This window comes from Salmo trutta, chromosome 5, assembly GCF_901001165.1.
Source record: "Salmo trutta chromosome 5, fSalTru1.1, whole genome shotgun sequence".
NCBI lineage: Eukaryota > Metazoa > Chordata > Actinopteri > Salmoniformes > Salmonidae > Salmo > Salmo trutta.
Genome location: NC_042961.1, coordinates 3817064 through 3835745, shown reverse-complemented (window position 1 = coordinate 3835745; position 18682 = coordinate 3817064). Strand labels below are relative to the sequence as shown.

The window sequence follows — 18682 nt, the reverse complement described above, 5'->3', positions numbered from 1 at the left end:
GCATGGTCATGTTGACAGTTGTTGTGAAGATGGACAGAGGTGGTATGTCTATTTAAAAAGATGTTCTGTGTTTTTGACACAGGTAAACTGTTCTAGTTCAGGCTTGTCCCGTCTTGATTACTGTCTGGTAATATGGTCAGGTGCAGTAAAGAAAGACCTAGAAAAGCTGCAGCTGGCTCAAAACAAAAAGCTGCATGCCTTATCCTTAACAGAACTAACATCAATAACATGAATAACATACATACCCCACCAGATAACATGCATACCCACCAGAATACATGCATACCCACCAGATAACATGCATACCCACCAGAATACATGCATACCCACCAGAATACATGCATACCCCACCAGATAACATACATACCCCACCAGATAACATACATACCCCACCAGATAACATACATACCCCACCAGATAACATACATACCCCACCAGATAACATACATACCCCACCAGATAACATACATACCCCACCAGATAACATACATACCCCACCAGATAACATGCATCCCCACCAGATAACATGCATCCCCACCAGATAACATGCATCCCCACCAGATAACATGCATACCCACCAGAATACATGCATACCCCACCAGATAACGTGCATACCCCACCAGATAACGTGCATATCCCACCAGATAACGTGCATATCCCACCAGATAACGTGCATACCCCACCAGATAACGTACATACCCCACCAGATAACGTACATACCCCACCAGATAACGTACATACCCCACCAGATAACGTACATACCCCACCAGATAACGTACATACCCCACCAGATAACGTGCATACCCCACCAGATAACGTGCATACCCCACCAGATAACGTGCATACCCCACCAGATAACGTACATACCCCACCAGATAACGTGCATACCCCACCAGATAACGTACATACCCCACCAGATAAAGTGCATACCCCACCAGATAACGTGCATACCCCACCAGATAACATACATACCCCACCAGATAACATGCATCCCCACCAGATAACATACATACCCCACCAGATAACATACATACCCCACCAGATAACATGCATCCCCACCAGATAACATGCATCCCCACCAGATAACATGCATCCCCACCAGATAACATGCATACCCACCAGAATACATGCATACCCCACCAGATAACGTGCATACCCCACCAGATAACGTGCATATCCCACCAGATAACGTGCATATCCCACCAGATAACGTGCATACCCCACCAGATAACGTACATACCCCACCAGATAACGTACATACCCCACCAGATAACGTACATACCCCACCAGATAACGTACATACCCCACCAGATAACGTACATACCCCACCAGATAACGTGCATACCCCACCAGATAACGTGCATACCCCACCAGATAACGTGCATACCCCACCAGATAACGTACATACCCCACCAGATAACGTGCATACCCCACCAGATAACGTACATACCCCACCAGATAAAGTGCATACCCCACCAGATAACGTGCATACCCCACCAGATAACGTACATACCCACCAGATAACGTGCATACCCACCAGATAACGTGCATACCCCACCAGATAACGTGCATACCCCACCAGACGTACACACGTACCCCACCAGATGTACAGACGTACCCCACCAGACACACCACTATAGGTTTCATCACGGTACCCAAACTAAAAACTGATTTAATGCGTCACTCAGTTATGTATAGAGCCATGTCATGGTGGAATGCTCTGCCACCAGAGGTTACTCAGGCATAACGCTCAGCTTTACAAAACAGATATAAACAGATTTTCACGGTGCATCTCCTCTTCTAAAGATCTGATGTAACTGTGCTGTTTATAAACATATCAGTATGTATAAAAGATGAAGAACAGCTGCTCTTTCCATGACATAGACTGACCAGGTGAATCCAGGTGAAAGATATGATCCCTTATTGATGTCACTTGTTAAATACACTTCAATCAGTGTAGATGAAGGGGAGGAGACAGGTTAAATAAGGATTTTGAAGCTTTGAGACATGGATTGTGTAAGTGTGCTATTCAGAAGGTGAATGGGCAAGACAAAATATTGAAGTGCCTTTTGAACGGGCTGTGGTAGTAGGTGCCAGGCTCACCGGTTTATGTCAAGAACTGCAAAGCTCAACAGTTTCCTGTGTGTATCAAGAATGGTCCACCACCCAAAGGACATCCAGCCAAGTTGACAACTGTGGGACACATTAGTGTCAACATGGTCCAGCATCACTGTGGAACGCTTTCAACACCTTGTAGTCCATGCCCCTACGAATTGATTGGAGTCCACCTGTGGTAAATTCAATTGATTGGACATGATTTGAAGAGGCACACACCTGTCTATATAAGGTCCCACAGTTGACAGTACATGTCAGAGAAAAAAACAGGCCACGAGGTCAAAGAAATTGTCCTTAGAGCTCTGAGACAGGATTGTGTCAAGCCACAGATCTGGGGAAGGTCCTCAGCTGGTATGCCATCCAGCCCTGGAGTTTTCCCAGACTGAAAGGCTTTAATTGCATCAGTACGTTTCTCCTCTGTAATTAGGCCTTCTTTCTGTACAGCTGTTAATTTTACATTATTCAAATAAAAAATGCTTACAATTAACTTTGGTTAGTAGAGATGGCGGAAATTGAAACGAATACATGGACTTAACGTACTTTGCTTCCTCTTTCAAAATATATTTTGGTGAATCCGTCATTTGAAACAAGTTTCAGTAAATTATTTTTGGTAGCATTTCTATGTTGAAGGTTAATAAAGAATGTGGTCTTTTTTTCCACATATTCCATCCAGTTTTATTTTTTATAATATATTAGAGTTGAATAAGTTTCTCCATTTATTTTTTATTTTTTTCCCCTCTAACTTATTCTGTACCTCTATGGTACAGTTTTTATTGATATCTAACTGTGCTGTTAGTCCTTCAATTTCCTTTGTTAATATGGACTCTTTTGACCTAAATTGCTTTTGTTTTAGAGCTGAGTACTGAATTGCATGGCCTCTAAAGGCACAATTAAACGTGTCCCATACAATAAGGTAATCTGCTGTACCTATATTATGTCTGAAAAAGTCAGTTATAATTTCTTCTGTCCTAGTTAAAAACAATTGATCATCCAATAGGCTTTGATTCAATGTTCAGTATCCTCACCCACGTGGGAATTCTGGAAGAGTAATATATATGCCAATTATTTGACGGTTCGACTGCATTCTGTCCCCTATTAACACTTTTTAAAACTTTTGGTGCCATCGAGGATGACATAAGAAAGTAGTCAAGACGACTCGCACATTGGTTATATATATTGTATTTATTTTTCATGTAATATCTTATGCTGTTTTTGTCTATAACTCTTCTGTACTTTATCATGTATTTGTTTGTTTTATGTGTACCGGAGGGAGATTAGCTGCTGCATGTGCTGTAACTACTGGGGATCTTAATAAAGTATAAAGTAAACACTCGTATCATTAGCAAAGAGCAGGTGAGCCAGCGTGAGGGAGAGAGCGGAGGAAGCAGGCATTAGGCTAGTATATTGACATGAGTGAGATGCAAGACTTCGCACTCACACAGTCACACACTGTATCTGCGCATGTTCACGGGTTCACATCAAGCTGTTCACAGCGTGGTAGCCAGGGAAGCAAAACAGGGGAAAAGTTGAGCCTCGCGCTTCAACCCAGCCTGACTGTTGTCTGTATGATAGAACATGTTTCCACCCTGAATGTTGTCTGTATGATGGAACACGTTTCCACCCTGACTGTTGTCTGTATGATAGAACACGTTTCCACCCTGACTGTTGTCTGTATGATAGAACACGTTTCCACCCTGACTGTTGTCTGTATGATTGAACACGTTTCCACCCTGAATGTTGTCTGTCTGATGGAACACGTTTCCACCCTGACTGTTGTCTGTATGATGGAATACGTTTCCACCCTGAATGTCGTCTGTATGATAGAACACGTTTCCACCCTGAATGCCGTCTGTATGATAGAACACGTTTCCACCCTGAATATTGTCTGTATGATAGAACACGTTTCCACCCTGACTTGAACATGGGTGGCCTTTGCACCCCCCAGCCCTTACACAATTGGTAAAATGGTATGATTGGGGAGCTTAGAGGCACCAGAAATGAAGCTGTGTCTTCTGGTTATCAAATTGGGCTTGATCTTATGCTGGCCCACTGTACCTTCCTAGGGGGTTTGATCTTATGCTGGCCCACTGTACCTTCCTAGGGGGCTTGATCTTATGCTGGCCCACTGTACCTTCCTAGGGGGCTTGATCTCATGCTGGCCCACTGTACCTTCCTAGGGGGCTTGATCTTATGCTGGCCCACTGTACCTTCCTAGGGGGCTTGATCTCGTGCTGGCCCACTGTACCTTCCTAGGGGGCTTGATCTTATGCTGGCCCACTGTACCTTCCTAGGGGGCTTGATCTCGTGCTGGCCCACTGTACCTTCCTAGGGGGCTTGATCTTATGCTGGCCCACTGTACCTTCCTAGGGGGCTTGATCTTATGCTGGCCCACTGTACCTTCCTAGGGGGCTTGATCTCGTGCTGGCCCACTGTACCTTCCTAGGGGGCTTGATCTCGTGCTGGCCCACTGTACCTTCCTAGGGGGCTTGATCTCGTGCTGGCCCACTGTACCTTCCTAGGGGGCTTGATCTCATGCTGGCCCACTGTACCTTCCTAGGGGGCTTGATCTCGTGCTGGCCCACTGTACCTTCCTAGGGGGCTTGATCTCGTGCTGGCCCACTGTACCTTCCTAGGGGGCTTGATCTCGTGCTGGCCCACTGTACCTTCCTAGGGGGCTTGATCTCATGCTGGCCCACTGTACCTTCCTAGGGGGCTTGATCTCGTGCTGGCCCACTGTACCTTCCTAGGGGGCTTGATCTCGTGCTGGCCCACTGTACCTTCCTAGGTGTTTTTCTTTCATTAGACATGCTCAAAGTGTTCTCACACCTTGTGGGGTTTACATTTGATGACAATACATTTGAAGTTAACTCAATGGGGTTAGAGCTGTGTTTCTCAACTCAAGAACACATTCTATTGAAGGAGTTTTCCAATATCGTTAGAAGCCAGAGAACAATCAACAGGAAAATCTTTAACAAGATCTTTTGAATGAAAGTGTTTTACTTTAAAAGTTTGCTGATAGGAGTTTGTCTGTGGGGTCGCCGTATTGTTATCTGATAGGAGTTTGTCTGTGGGGTAGCCTTACTGTTATCTGATAGGAGTTTGTCTGTGGGGTAGACTTACTGTTATCTGATAGGAGTTTGTCTGTGGGGTAGCCTTACTGTTATCTGATAGGAGTTTGTCTGTGGGGTAGCCTTACTGTTATCTGATAGGAGTTTGTCTGTGGGGTAGCCTTACTGTTATCTGATAGGAGTTTGTCTGTGGGGTAGCCTTACTGTTATCTGATAGGAGTTTGTCTGTGGGGTAGCCTTACTGTTATCTGATAGGAGTTTGTCTGTGGGGTAGCCTTACTGTTATCTGATAGGAGTTTGTCTGTGGGGTAGCCTTACTGTTATCTGATAGGAGTTTGTCTGTGGGGTAGCCTTACTGTTATCTGATAGGAGTTTGTCTGTGGGGTAGCCTTACTGTTATCTGATAGGAGTTTGTCTGTGGGGTAGCCTTACTGTTATCTGATAGGAGTTTGTCTGTGGGGTAGCCTTACTGTTATCTGATAGGAGTTTGTCTGTGGGGTAGCCTTACTGTTATCTGATAGGAGTTTGTCTGTGGGGTAGACTTACTGTTATCTGATAGGAGTTTGTCTGTGGGGTAGCCTTACTGTTATCTGATAGGAGTTTGTCTGTGGGGTAGCCTTACTGTTATCTGATAGGAGTTTGTCTGTGGGGTAGCCTTACTGTTATCTGATAGGAGTTTGTCTGTGGGGTAGACTTACTGTTATCTGATAGGAGTTTGTCTGTGGGGTAGCCTTACTGTTATGTTAGTCCCATCATGTAGCAATATCCAGAGTTCATTTTCAAATTCAATATCTGTGATCCAGTCAAATAACAACAAGCAAGCAATGATATACTGTATAATTAATCTCAGATTAAATATTTGTTTTTGTTTATTTGTACAGAAGTTAGGCTTAGTTTTTAATTAAAGATGGCATGTTTTGATAATCTATCCACTTTGAAGAAATCCTTAGAAATGCTGTTTTGCTTCCCAGTCGGGAGCAAGGGTTTCTGAGGGAAGATATAAAAAGGCCAGAAGAACTTAGTGGAGGGCTGAAGTATGCCACTTAATTATTTAGTTATCTCTCTCTACTCGTCCCCTTCTGTCCAGGGGATTAATAATATGCTCCACTTTTCTTCACTGGTCAGGTGTTCTATTCTCCTCTCATAGCAACATTAGATCTGCTTAGGGAGCAGAAGCCTCATTTACACTAAATATCTGCGTGCGCCATTTATGAAAAGAACAAGCACGTATACATCTAAAAAAAATGTATTTATAAACTTGGCGAACGCCGTACATAGGCATGTTTCCCGTTATAAATCAGACCTGTCGTAAAACTGTGCACGTGTGAACGAGCATTACAACTCTGTCAGAAAAACACCCTCCTTTCACCTTTTATGGTGACGATAACACCCTCCATTCACCTTTTATGGTGACGATAACACCCTCCATTCACCTTTTATGGTGACCATAACACCCTCCATTCACCTATTATGGTGACGATATCACCCTCCATTCACCTTTTCTGGTGACCATAACACCCTCCATTCACCTTTTATGGTGACCATAACACCCTCCATTCACCTTTTATGGTGACGATAACACCCTCCATTCACCTTTTATGGTGACGATAACACCCTCCATTCACCTTTTATGGTGACGATAACACCCTCCATTCACCTTTTATGGTGACGATAACACCCTCCATTCACCTTTTATGGTGACGATAACACCCTCCATTCACCTTTTATGGTGACGATATCACCCTCCGTTCACCTTTTATGGTGACCATAACACCCTCCATTCACCTTTTCTGGTGACCATAACACCCTCCATTCACCTTTTATGGTGACCATAACACCCTCCATTCACCTTTTATGGTGACGATATCACCCTCCATTCACCTTTTCTGGTGACCATAACACCCTCCATTCACCTTTTCTGGTGACCATAACACCCTCCATTCACCTTTTCTGGTGACCATAACACCCTCCATTCACCTTTTATGGTGACCATAACACCCTCCATTCACCTATTATGGTGACCATAACACCCTCCATTCACCTTTTCTGGTGACCATAACACCCTCCATTCACCTTTTATAGTGACCATAACACCTTTTTTTTGCTGTATGATTTGGAAGGATTGGAATTAGGCCACAGCAGTTTCTGCTTTCTAAAAGAGAGAGCAATGGCAAAGTTGGTCCCATTTCTCTGGAGGTGTGAGGGGGCAGAATGTTTTCATCTATTACAGGGACTTTTCATCTCTAAACATGCTGCCTAAAGCCAGTGCCAAACACTTGATTGATTGTAGATTAGAAACAAGTTCAAAGTAAAATGCTACCACCCACACTTCTATGAAAAGATAAATTGTTGTTGAATATTTAGTTTGTCAATAGATTGTGTTTCTATCTGCGTTGGTACAGGCTCTGAGATTAAATAGGTTTATGACGTCACGCTGCTATCGCACAGCAATACCGTAGCCTACCTATACTGTCAAATCTTTTACAGAAGCTACCAGTCTATTTACTTGGTTTGCACAATGTTTTTATCTTTTGCATTAACTTTTGCTGTATCTGGCAAAGGACTGGGACAGTTTCTGAAAGAGTAAACAATCGCAAATGGTTGTGGACCTGTCAGCACAACATTTTAATTCAACAAGGTTTTGCATTGACCCCCCATTTGCACAAAATACTTACTTGCCTGCCTGCAATACAAATCGCCAACCACTAGTAAATGTGGATACGTGGTCTAAGGTTTGTGTGGGGGAAAGGCCATTCTCACGCCAAGTTCAGTTTTTATGAATGCCAACTTTTGCGGGAAAACTTGCGCAAATGTTTTGGGGTTTATTTTGTACGTACGCAATGTTTATAAATGAGGCCCCAGAAATGGGGTCAAATAGTATTTGACATCGATCAAATATTTTTGCATTTGACTGAGCCTACCTGAAGTGTTTGACTATTCCTGCACTTTTGGCACAATTCTATTGGGTCCATTGCGCCAGGAAAGCTGCCAAGCTCAAGTAAGCCCATCCAAAAGTATTTGAACGACAACAAATACTATTTGAACCAAACACTGGTCTGTTAGAGAGTAATGGATGATCTGCAGTAATGTGGTGTGACCTATTCCCTGAGTATCTTAATATTCATGGTGTTATGATGAATGTGTGTGTGTGTGTGTGGCACAATGGAACAATATAATTAGTTCCCCATATGCACATAATGCCTAGTGGCAGGACGCTGTGCACTTGTTTCCTTTCCATCCATTTGTTTCTTGTCAGCAATCAGCCTAGAGTAGACTGATCCTCACTGAGGTAACTCAGCCTAGAGTAGACTGATCCTCACTGAGGTAACTCGGCCTAGAGTAGACTGATCCTCACTGAGGTAACTCAGCCTAGAGTAGACTGATCCTCACTGAGGTAACTCGGCCTAGAGTAGACTGATCCTCACTGAGGTAACTCAGCCTAGAGTAGACTGATCCTCACTGAGGTAACTCAGCCTAGAGTAGACTGATCCTCACTGAGGTAACTCAGCCTAGAGTAGACTGATCCTCACTGAGGTAACTCGGCCTAGAGTAGACTGATCCTCACTGAGGTAACTCAGCCTAGAGTAGACTGATCCTCACTGAGGTAACTCGGCCTAGAGTAGACTGATCCTCACTGAGGTAACTCAGCCTAGAGTAGACTGATCCTCACTGAGGTAACTCAGCCTAGAGTAGACTGATCCTCACTGAGGTAACTCAGCCTAGAGTAGACTGATCCTCACTGAGGTAACTCAGCCTAGAGTAGACTGATCCTCACTGAGGTAACTCGGCCTAGAGTAGACTGATCCTCACTGAGGTAACTCAGCCTAGAGTAGACTGATCCTCACTGAGGTAACTCGGCCTAGAGTAGACTGATCCTCACTGAGGTAACTCAGCCTAGAGTAGACTGATCCTCACTGAGGTAACTCAGCCTAGAGTAGACTGATCCTCACTGAGGTAACTCGGCCTAGAGTAGACTGATCCTCACTGAGGTAACTCGGCCTAGAGTAGACTGATCCTCACTGAGGTAACTCAGCCTAGAGTAGACTGATCCTCACTGAGGTAACTCGGCCTAGAGTAGACTGATCCTCACTGAGGTAACTCAGCCTAGAGTAGACTGATCCTCACTGAGGTAACTCAGCCTAGAGTAGACTGATCCTCACTGAGGTAACTCAGCCTAGAGTAGACTGATCCTCACTGAGGTAACTCAGCCTAGAGTAGACTGATCCTCACTGAGGTAACTCAGCCTAGAGTAGACTGATCCTCACTGAGGTAACTCAGCCTAGAGTAGACTGATCCTCACTGAGGTAACTCAGCCTAGAGTAGACTGATCCTCACTGAGGTAACTCGGCCTAGAGTAGACTGATCCTCACTGAGGTAACTCGGCCTAGAGTAGACTGATCTCAAGACTAGAGTAGACTGATCCTCACTGAGGTAACTCGGCCTAGAGTAGACTGATCCTCACTGAGGTAACTCGGCCTAGAGTAGACTGATCCTCACTGAGGTAACTCGGCCTAGAGTAGACTGATCCTCACTGAGGTAACTCAGCCTAGAGTAGACTGATCCTCACTGAGGTAACTCAGCCTAGAGTAGACTGATCCTCACTGAGGTAACTCGGCCTAGAATAGACTGATCCTCACTGAGGTAACTCAGCCTAGAGTAGACTGATCCTCACTGAGGTAACTCAGCCTAGAGTAGACTGATCCTCACTGAGGTAACTCAGCCTAGAGTAGACTGATCCTCACTGAGGTAACTCAGCCTAGAGTAGACTGATCCTCACTGAGGTAACTCAGCCTAGAGTAGACTGATCCTCACTGAGGTAACTCAGCCTAGAGTAGACTGATCCTCACTGAGGTAACTCGGCCTAGAGTAGACTGATCCTCACTGAGGTAACTCGGCCTAGAGTAGACTGATCCTCACTGAGGTAACTCGGCCTAGAGTAGACTGATCCTCACTGAGGTAACTCGGCCTAGAGTAGACTGATCCTCACTGAGGTAACTCGGCCTAGAGTAGACTGATCCTCACTGAGGTAACTCGGCCTAGAGTAGACTGATCCTCACTGAGGTAACTCGGCCTAGAGTAGACTGATCCTCACTGAGGTAACTCGGCCTAGAGTAGACTGATCCTCACTGAGGTAACTCAGCCTAGAGTAGACTGATCCTCACTGAGGTAACTCAGCCTAGAGTAGACTGATCCTCACTGAGGTAACTCAGCCTAGAGTAGACTGATCCTCACTGAGGTAACTCGGCCTAGAGTAGACTGATCCTCACTGAGGTAACTCGGCCTAGAGTAGACTGATCCTCACTGAGGTAACTCGGCCTAGAGTAGACTGATCCTCACTGAGGTAACTTGGCCTAGAGTAGACTGATCCTCACTGAGGTAACTCGGCCTAGAGTAGACTGATCCTCACTGAGGTAACTCGGCCTAGAGTAGACTGATCCTCACTGAGGTAACTCGGCCTAGAGTAGACTGATCCTCACTGAGGTAACTCGGCCTAGAGTAGACTGATCCTCACTGAGGTAACTCGGCCTAGAGTAGACTGATCCTCACTGAGGTAACTCGGCCTAGAGTAGACTGATCCTCACTGAGGTAACTCGGCCTAGAGTAGACTGATCCTCACTGAGGTAACTCAGACTAGCTGTAAACGAGTGTAAACAAACACCTAAGTGGAGCAGTGAGCACTGGCTTATTGAAACAAATGTCCTGTCACAGACACTGCTGAAGGAGAAACAGGAATCTCTAACACATTGACAAGCATGTGTCTCTCCACTGTGTGTGTGTGCGTGTGTGTGTGTGTGTGTGTGCGTGTGCGTGTGTGCGCGTGTGTGCGTGTGTGTGTTGGCACTGGCTTCTGTGTAGGAGCCTGATGTATGCCTAAGGCCATGAACTCACCACTAAGAACCATTGTCAGGTGACAGGTCTAACTTAGTGAACGTGTACTAGGCGACTGACTCAAATGCTGACAGATGAGAGTCCATACTTTAGATTTTACAACTTGTCTATTCACACCCAGACAGTCCAAACCCAACAGGGGGATTTAGAAACCAGTTGATTTAGTAGAGCTGTGTAACCCATCGTTGCAATGTAAAAAAAACAGCATTATAAACTGGGTGGTTAGAGCCCTGAATGCTGATTGGCTGACAGCCATGGTATATCAGACCCTATACCATGTGTATGACAAAACATTTATTTTTACTGCTCTAATTACGTTGGTAACCAGTTTATAATATAAATAAGGCACCTCAGGGGTTTGTGGTATATGGCCAATATACCACGGCTAAGGGCTGTATCCAGGCACTCCGCAATGCGTCGTGCCTAAGAACAGCCCTTAGCCGTGGTATATTCGCCATATACCACACCCCCTCGTGCCTTATTGCTTAATTATACCCCACTATTACCAGTGCGCTCAGAATTGATCAGACCCCTTGGCTTATTCCACATTTTGTGGTAACAGCCTGAATTCAAAAATGTATTTAATGTGTTTCTCACCCATCTACACACAATACCCCATAATGACAAAGTAAAAACATGTTTTTAGAAATACAATTGTCTTTCTGGGTAAGTTTCTAAGAGCTTTGTACACCTGGATTGTACAATATTTGCACATTATTCTTGTACAATTCTTCAACCTCTATCAAGTTGGTTAATCATTGCTAAACAGCCTTTTTCAAGTCTTGCCATAAATTTCTCAAGACGATTTTTTTTAAGTCAAAACTGTAACTCGGCCACTCAGGAACATTCCATGTAGTCTTGGTAAGCAACTCCAGTGTATATTTGGCCTTGTGTTTTAGGTTATGGTCCTGCTGAAAGGTGAATTTGTCTACCAGTGTCTGTTGGAAAACAGACTGAACCGGGTTTTCCTCTAGGATTTTTCCGGTGCTTAGCTCTACTCCGTTTATTTGTATCTTAAAAAACTCCCTAGACCTGCCCATGACAAGCTTACCCATTACTGCTATCACCACCATGCTTGAAAATATGAAGAGTGGTACTCAGTGATGTGTTGGATTTGGTCCAAACATAATGCTTTGTATTCAGAACATAAAGTTAATTTCTTTGCTGCAGTTTTACTTTAGTGCCTTGTTGCAAACAGGATGCATGTTTTGGAATATTTTTATTCTGTTCAGGCTTCCTTCTTTTCACTCTGGCATTTAGGTTAGTATTGTGGAGTAACTACAATGTTGTTGATCCATCCTCAGTTTTCTCCTATCACAGCCATTAAACTCTTTAAGTATTGGTCAAAACATTGTGCTATATAAGGAATCCATTTGGAACAATCTGTATCTCAGAGACCTGTTTCTCTGCTGTAAGGTAGTTATTTGTTGGTTTATGGACTGTCTTCACTCACATCCATTAGCTTCAGATAGAGAAGCCGTCTCACACACACACACACACACACACACACACACACACACACACACACACACACACACACACACACACACACAGGTTAAAATAACTTTGTTCCTCCTCTCCTTTTAGTGTGTTTCCTATGTTTCCTCCACTCTATGAATTCCTAATGTTGAAGAGTGTTAGAGTCTTTCCTAAAAAAGGCTGCTGGCACACAGCAACAACTAAACAAGAAAGCAAACTCAGTCTGCATCCTGTGAAAATGTAGACCTAGGTATCTCCCGGGAGGGGTGGGTTGGCTAGCACTCTTCATACACGCAGCAGCTGCAATAGCATCACTGGTTTTGGTGGGATAAAAGCTTCTTCTGGAGTGATATTTACATTAGAGTTGAGTGTGTGTGTGTGTGGGGGGGGGGGGGGGTTGTGTGTGCCATGGAGTTATGACTTACCCTGCCTCTTCTTTTTTCACTACTGTTCCTGTTGGAATTGAAATTGTCCTGTTTCTGTTAGTGTAGAGCGATTAACCGAAATTTCAGTTATTTATTTATTGTTGTTGTTGTAATTTTTACCCCTTTTTTCTCCCCAATTTCGTGATTACGATCTTGTCTCATTGCTGCAAAAATGTTTTTCTGTAAGCTCAATGTGCACATCACACAGTTTCTCCAGAGATAAATCAGATCCAGCCAGAACTGTGCAATGTATTAGGGAGTTGTAGTTTCTCTAGAGATAAATCAGATCCAGTCTGAACTGTGCAATGTATTAGGGAGTTGTAGTTTCTCTAGAGATAAATCAGATCCAGCCTGAACTGTGCAATGTATTAGGGAGTTGTAGTTTCTCTAGAGATAAATCAGATCCAGCCTGAACTGTGCAATGTATTAGGGAGTTGTAGTTTCTCTAGAGATAAATCAGATCCAGCCTGAACTCTGCAATGTATTAGGGAGTTGTAGTTTCTCTAGAGATAAATCAGATCCAGTCTGAACTGTGCAATGTATTAGGGAGTTGTAGTTTCTCTAGAGATAAATCAGATCCAGACTGAACTGTGCAATGTATTAGGGAGTTGTAGTTTCTCTAGAGATAAATCAGATCCAGCCTGAACTGTGCAATGTATTAGGGAGTTGTAGTTTCTCTAGAGATAAATCAGATCCAGCCTGAACTCTGCAATGTATTAGGGAGTTGTAGTTTCTCTAGAGATAAATCAGATCCAGTCTGAACTGTGCAATGTATTAGGGAGTTGTAGTTTCTCTAGAGATAAATCAGATCCAGACTGAACTGTGCAATGTATTAGGGAGTTGTAGTTTCTCTAGAGATAAATCAGATCCAGCCTGAACTCTGCAATGTATTAGGGAGTTGTAGTTTCTCTAGAGATAAATCAGATCCAGCCTGAACTGTGCAATGTATTAGGGAGTTGTAGTTTCTCTAGAGATAAATCAGATCCAGACTGAACTGTGCAATGTATTAGGGAGTTGTAGTTTCTCTAGAGATAAATCAGATCCAGACTGAACTGTGCAATGTATTAGGGAGTTGTAGTTTCTCTAGAGATAAATCAGATCCAGCTTGAACTGTGCAAGGTGTTAGGGAGTTGTAGTTTCTCTAGAGATAAATCAGATCCAGCTTGAACTGTGCAAGGTGTTAGAGAGTTGTAGTTTCTCTAGAGATAAATCAGATCCAGCTTGAACTGTGCAAGGTGTTAGGGAGTTGTAGTTTCTCTAGAGATAAATCAGATCCAGACTGAACTGTGTGATGGAGTTGTAGTTTCTCTAGAGATAAATCAGATCCAGACTGAACTGTGCAAGGTGTTAGGGAGTTGTAGTTTCTCTAGAGATAAATCAGATCCAGCCTGAACTGTGCAATGTATTAGGGAGTTGTAGTTTCTCTAGAGATAAATCAGATCCAGACTGAACTGTGCAAGGTGTTAGGGAGTTGTAGTTTCCAACAGGCCAATATGTGACCCAGCACATATTTTCAGTCTTATGTAGCAACATTTGTAATGGTGTTTTTTACATTGGATAAAAGTAGAGACTCAGAGCTAGAACATGGTATATCATACACTGCAGTTGAGGAACAATGGGAATGCAATTTTGCTTAGAAAGTTGATAAACTTGTAACCTCACTTTTGAGAAAATGGCCCTTGAATGTTTTGGTATACCTACAGGAGAGGTCTTCTTTGTCTACACCCATTTATCATCGTTCACACCCTCTTAAGCCTTAGCCCCACCCATCTCTTTAAGGATTCACATGTGAGGCCATGTGCTAAACAGAGTGAGTAAGGAAGTGTAGTAAATAACCAAAGATTTCAAAACTAAAAGTGGTAAAAGCAGTAGCCTACAATATGGAAAACTCTTTATCTAGTTCTTGGCCTACATCCTGATCTGACTTTGGTGCAGGTCATGTTGTTCTTCACATTACCGTCTCTGGTAAACACACACTATATCAAATCAAGTTTATTTGTCACATTCACAGGGTACAGAAGGGGTAAACGGTGCAGTTACTTGTGTAGTAGCAATATAAAAACTAGAACGTGTCCAGATAGAAATATTGAATAAATATTTTGTAATTATTAGATGATGCTTACCCAGACACACTTGTGTAAATAGATGGGTCATGTTGAAGAAACGCTATAGCCACAGCTAGCTAAGTGGATGGGTCACTATAGTCTAGACATTGTACACATGTTGATGAAATACAATAGATGGCCGTAATCACCCCCAGACACACCTGGCTAACTTGACGGGTCATGTGAAAGAGAGGCTACAACCGCCCCACAGCCACGTCTAGCTAAGTGAATGGGTCTCTACAGAAGGTGTACAGTCAAATGGTTACTTGCATATTTGTATATAGTGCTGTGAAAAAGGTTCCGTTTTGCCTTTTAGATCACAATTAGGCTAATACGTTTACATGATTCTATATTAATAGTCCTACTCATAAAGAGCCTTCCTTTGGAGGTGATTAGGCTTTAGGTCTACATGGACACAACATGAGTCCCTCTAGTTGACTAGAATGACTAACCTCTTCAATATGATGCTGATTGCTGTGCATCTCTTGTCCATGTTCATGCTACTAGGTGGATGCTGGCCACTGCAGAGCCCCAACAGTAATGTATTGTACTGATTTAATGTTGTTTGTTTGTTATTGACAATGAGAGGCATCCAAGATAATAAACATCTGTCATCATATCCATGAAGAATGCTTTTATCAAATCATGTTTGCGAGTGGAGGAGGGAGCCTCATTGCCAGATGTATCCCACTAGTGAAATAGCTTCATGTTATGTATGCCTACGCGCTAGGCTACTCTGTGTCTGAGTGCAGGAAAGGAATGGACTGGAGAATACAACAGCTTTGATCTTGTGTAGTCATGGGGATGTGATGATCATAGTGTCCTGTCTGACAGAGAGGGATGAATAGAGAGAGACTTTAAAGGTGCTACACATATGATAGTATTTTTTAGTTTTGCATTTTAATTTCACAAAATGTCCATATCTGCAGTAATTTTGGAATGATAGTGTTTCACAGTATTATTTACATGCCAGTGTTGTGTTTGGCTGTGATATTCGCCCGCCGGCAAATGGGAAAGCTGTTCTGACTTTGGCTGTCATATATATATATATATATATATATATAGTCGTTCAACCACGACTTGGTGAAACATAAGATATTACAGTTTTTAATGTCCCGTTGGTAGGATAGTCTCGAACGGAGCTCATCCAGTGATTGCACGTTGACAAATAGAACAGATGGTAGAGGCGTGTTAGCCACTTGCCTATAAATTCTCACAAGGCACCCTGATCTGCGCCTCCGGTATCTCCTTCATATCTCTTTGACTCACTTACAGCCTGTTGCAGTAATCAGATGAGAACACAGCCTGTTGCAGTAATCAGATGAGAACACAGCCTGTTGCAGTAATCAGATGAGAACACAGCCTGTTGCAGTAATCAGATGAGAACACAGCCTGTTGCGGTAATCAGATGAGAACACAGCCTGTTGCGGTAATCAGATGAGAACACAGCCTGTTGCAGTAATCAGATGAGAACACAGCCTGTTGCGGTAATCGGATGAGAACACAGCCTGTTGCGGTAATCAGATGAGAACACAGCCTGTTGCGGTAATCAGATGAGAACACAGCCTGTTGCAGTAATCAGATGAGAACACAGCCTGTTGCAGTAATCAGATGAGAACACTGCCTGTTGCAGTAATCAGATGAGAACTCAGCCTGTTGCAGTAATCAGATGAGAACTCAGCCTGTTGCAGTAATCAGATGAGAACTCAGCCTGTTGCAGTAATCAGATGAGAACACAGCCTGTTGCAGTAATCAGATGAGAACACAGCCTGTTGCAGTAATCAGATGAGAACTCAGCCTGTTGCAGTAATCAGATGAGAACTCAGCCTGTTGCAGTAATCAGATGAGAACTCAGCCTGTTGCAGTAATCAGATGAGAACACAGCCTGTTGCAGTAATCAGATGAGAACAAAACCACACAACACAGATGGGAGTTCTTCTAGGCCTATCTAATCATCATAAGTCAACAAGATTTAAAAAATGTAATAAAAAATACATTTGTTAATTAAGCAGAGACCACCACCTCATTTTTGACCCTCACGTTGGTCCCCAAAACATCACTGCACTGTATCAAATGATTCTCAATTTGCTTTACCCTCTGAAGAAAAATGTATGAAATGTTAATGTCAATTCTCCACAATTTGCCTGTTCAAGGTCATTTAAGACAGGACCATGTGTATTTACCATGCTCTACCAAGCGAACCAGACAGGACCATGTGTATTTACCGTGCTGTACCAACCAAACCAGACAGGACCATGTGTATTTACCGTGCTCTACCAACCAAACCAGACAGGACCATGTGTATTTACCGTGCTCTACCAACCGAACCAGACAGGACCATGTGTATTTACCATGCTCTACCAACCAAACCAGACAGGACCTTGTGTATTTACCGTGCTCTACCAACCAAACCAGACAGGACCATGTGTATTTACCATGCTCTACCAAACGAGCCAGACAGGACCATGTGTATTCACCATGCTCTACCAACCGAGCCAGACAGGACCATGTGTATTTACCATGCTCTACCAACCCAGCCAGACAGGACCATGTGTATTTACCATGCTCTACTAACCCGAGCCAGACAGGACCAAGTGTATTTACCATGCTCTACCAACCCGAGCCAGACAGGACCATGTGTATTTTCCATGCTCTACCAACCCGAGCCAGACAGGACCATGTGTATTTTCCATGCTCTACCAACCCTAGCCAGACAGGACCATGTGTATTTTCCATGCTCTACCAACCAAACCAGACAGGACCATGTGTATTTACCATGCTCTACCAACCCAAGCCAGACAGGACCATGTGTATTTTCCATGCTCTACCAACCCGAGCCAGACAGGACCTTGTGTATTTACCATGCTCTACCAACCAACCCAGACAGGACCATGTGTATTTACCATGATCTACCAACCCAGCCAGACAGGACCATGTGTATTTTCCATGCTCTACCAACTCGAGCCAGACAGGACCATGTGTATTTACCATGCTCTACCAACCAAACCAGACAGGACCATGTGTATTTACCATGCTCTACCAACCCGAGCCAGACAGGACCATGTGTATTTACCATGCTCTACCAACCCGAGCCAGACAGGACCTTGTGTATTTACCATGCTCTACCAACCAAACCAGACAGGACCTTGTGTATTTGCATTACACACTCATATGTGAGGCTTTGTAGATCACACAGCAGACTGAGTTGTCAACTAATGGGAATTCAAAGCCATTGGATTTATGTTAAAAGTATACTTTTCCATTTTTTTATACAAATTCTATCAATTTCTTTCCATTCATAACTTTTTGTTAAATCCAATCAGTTATCCACACTGTTTCAACGTGATCAGTAGGAAAACATATATTTTTTGTTTGATGAAATATAGAAATAAAGTTGATTGAACTCTCTCTCTCTCCCTACAGCACTGTACTCTATCCTCCTGTTCTGTGTCTTCCTGTGGATCCCCTTTGTCTATTTCTATTATGAGGAGAAAGATGATGACAACATCAACAAGTGTTCAGTAAGACTGCTGCTGCCTGTCCTCTAACTGTAGTCTAGACACACACACAAACACACACACACACACACACACACACACAC

The 18682-nt window shown here is 43.4% G+C and overlaps 1 protein-coding gene across 1 annotated transcript in view; it reads left to right on the top strand.

Moving 5' to 3' along the window:
- The window catches only part of LOC115193525 (probable lysosomal cobalamin transporter), a 199906-nt gene that overhangs the window by 39266 nt on the left and 141958 nt on the right, over nt 1-18682 (top strand). Inside the window, exon 4 of the mRNA XM_029752229.1 lies at nt 18505-18602. Within this exon, the coding sequence (XP_029608089.1) occupies nt 18505-18602 (98 nt within the window). The remainder of the gene's footprint in view (nt 1-18504; nt 18603-18682) is intronic.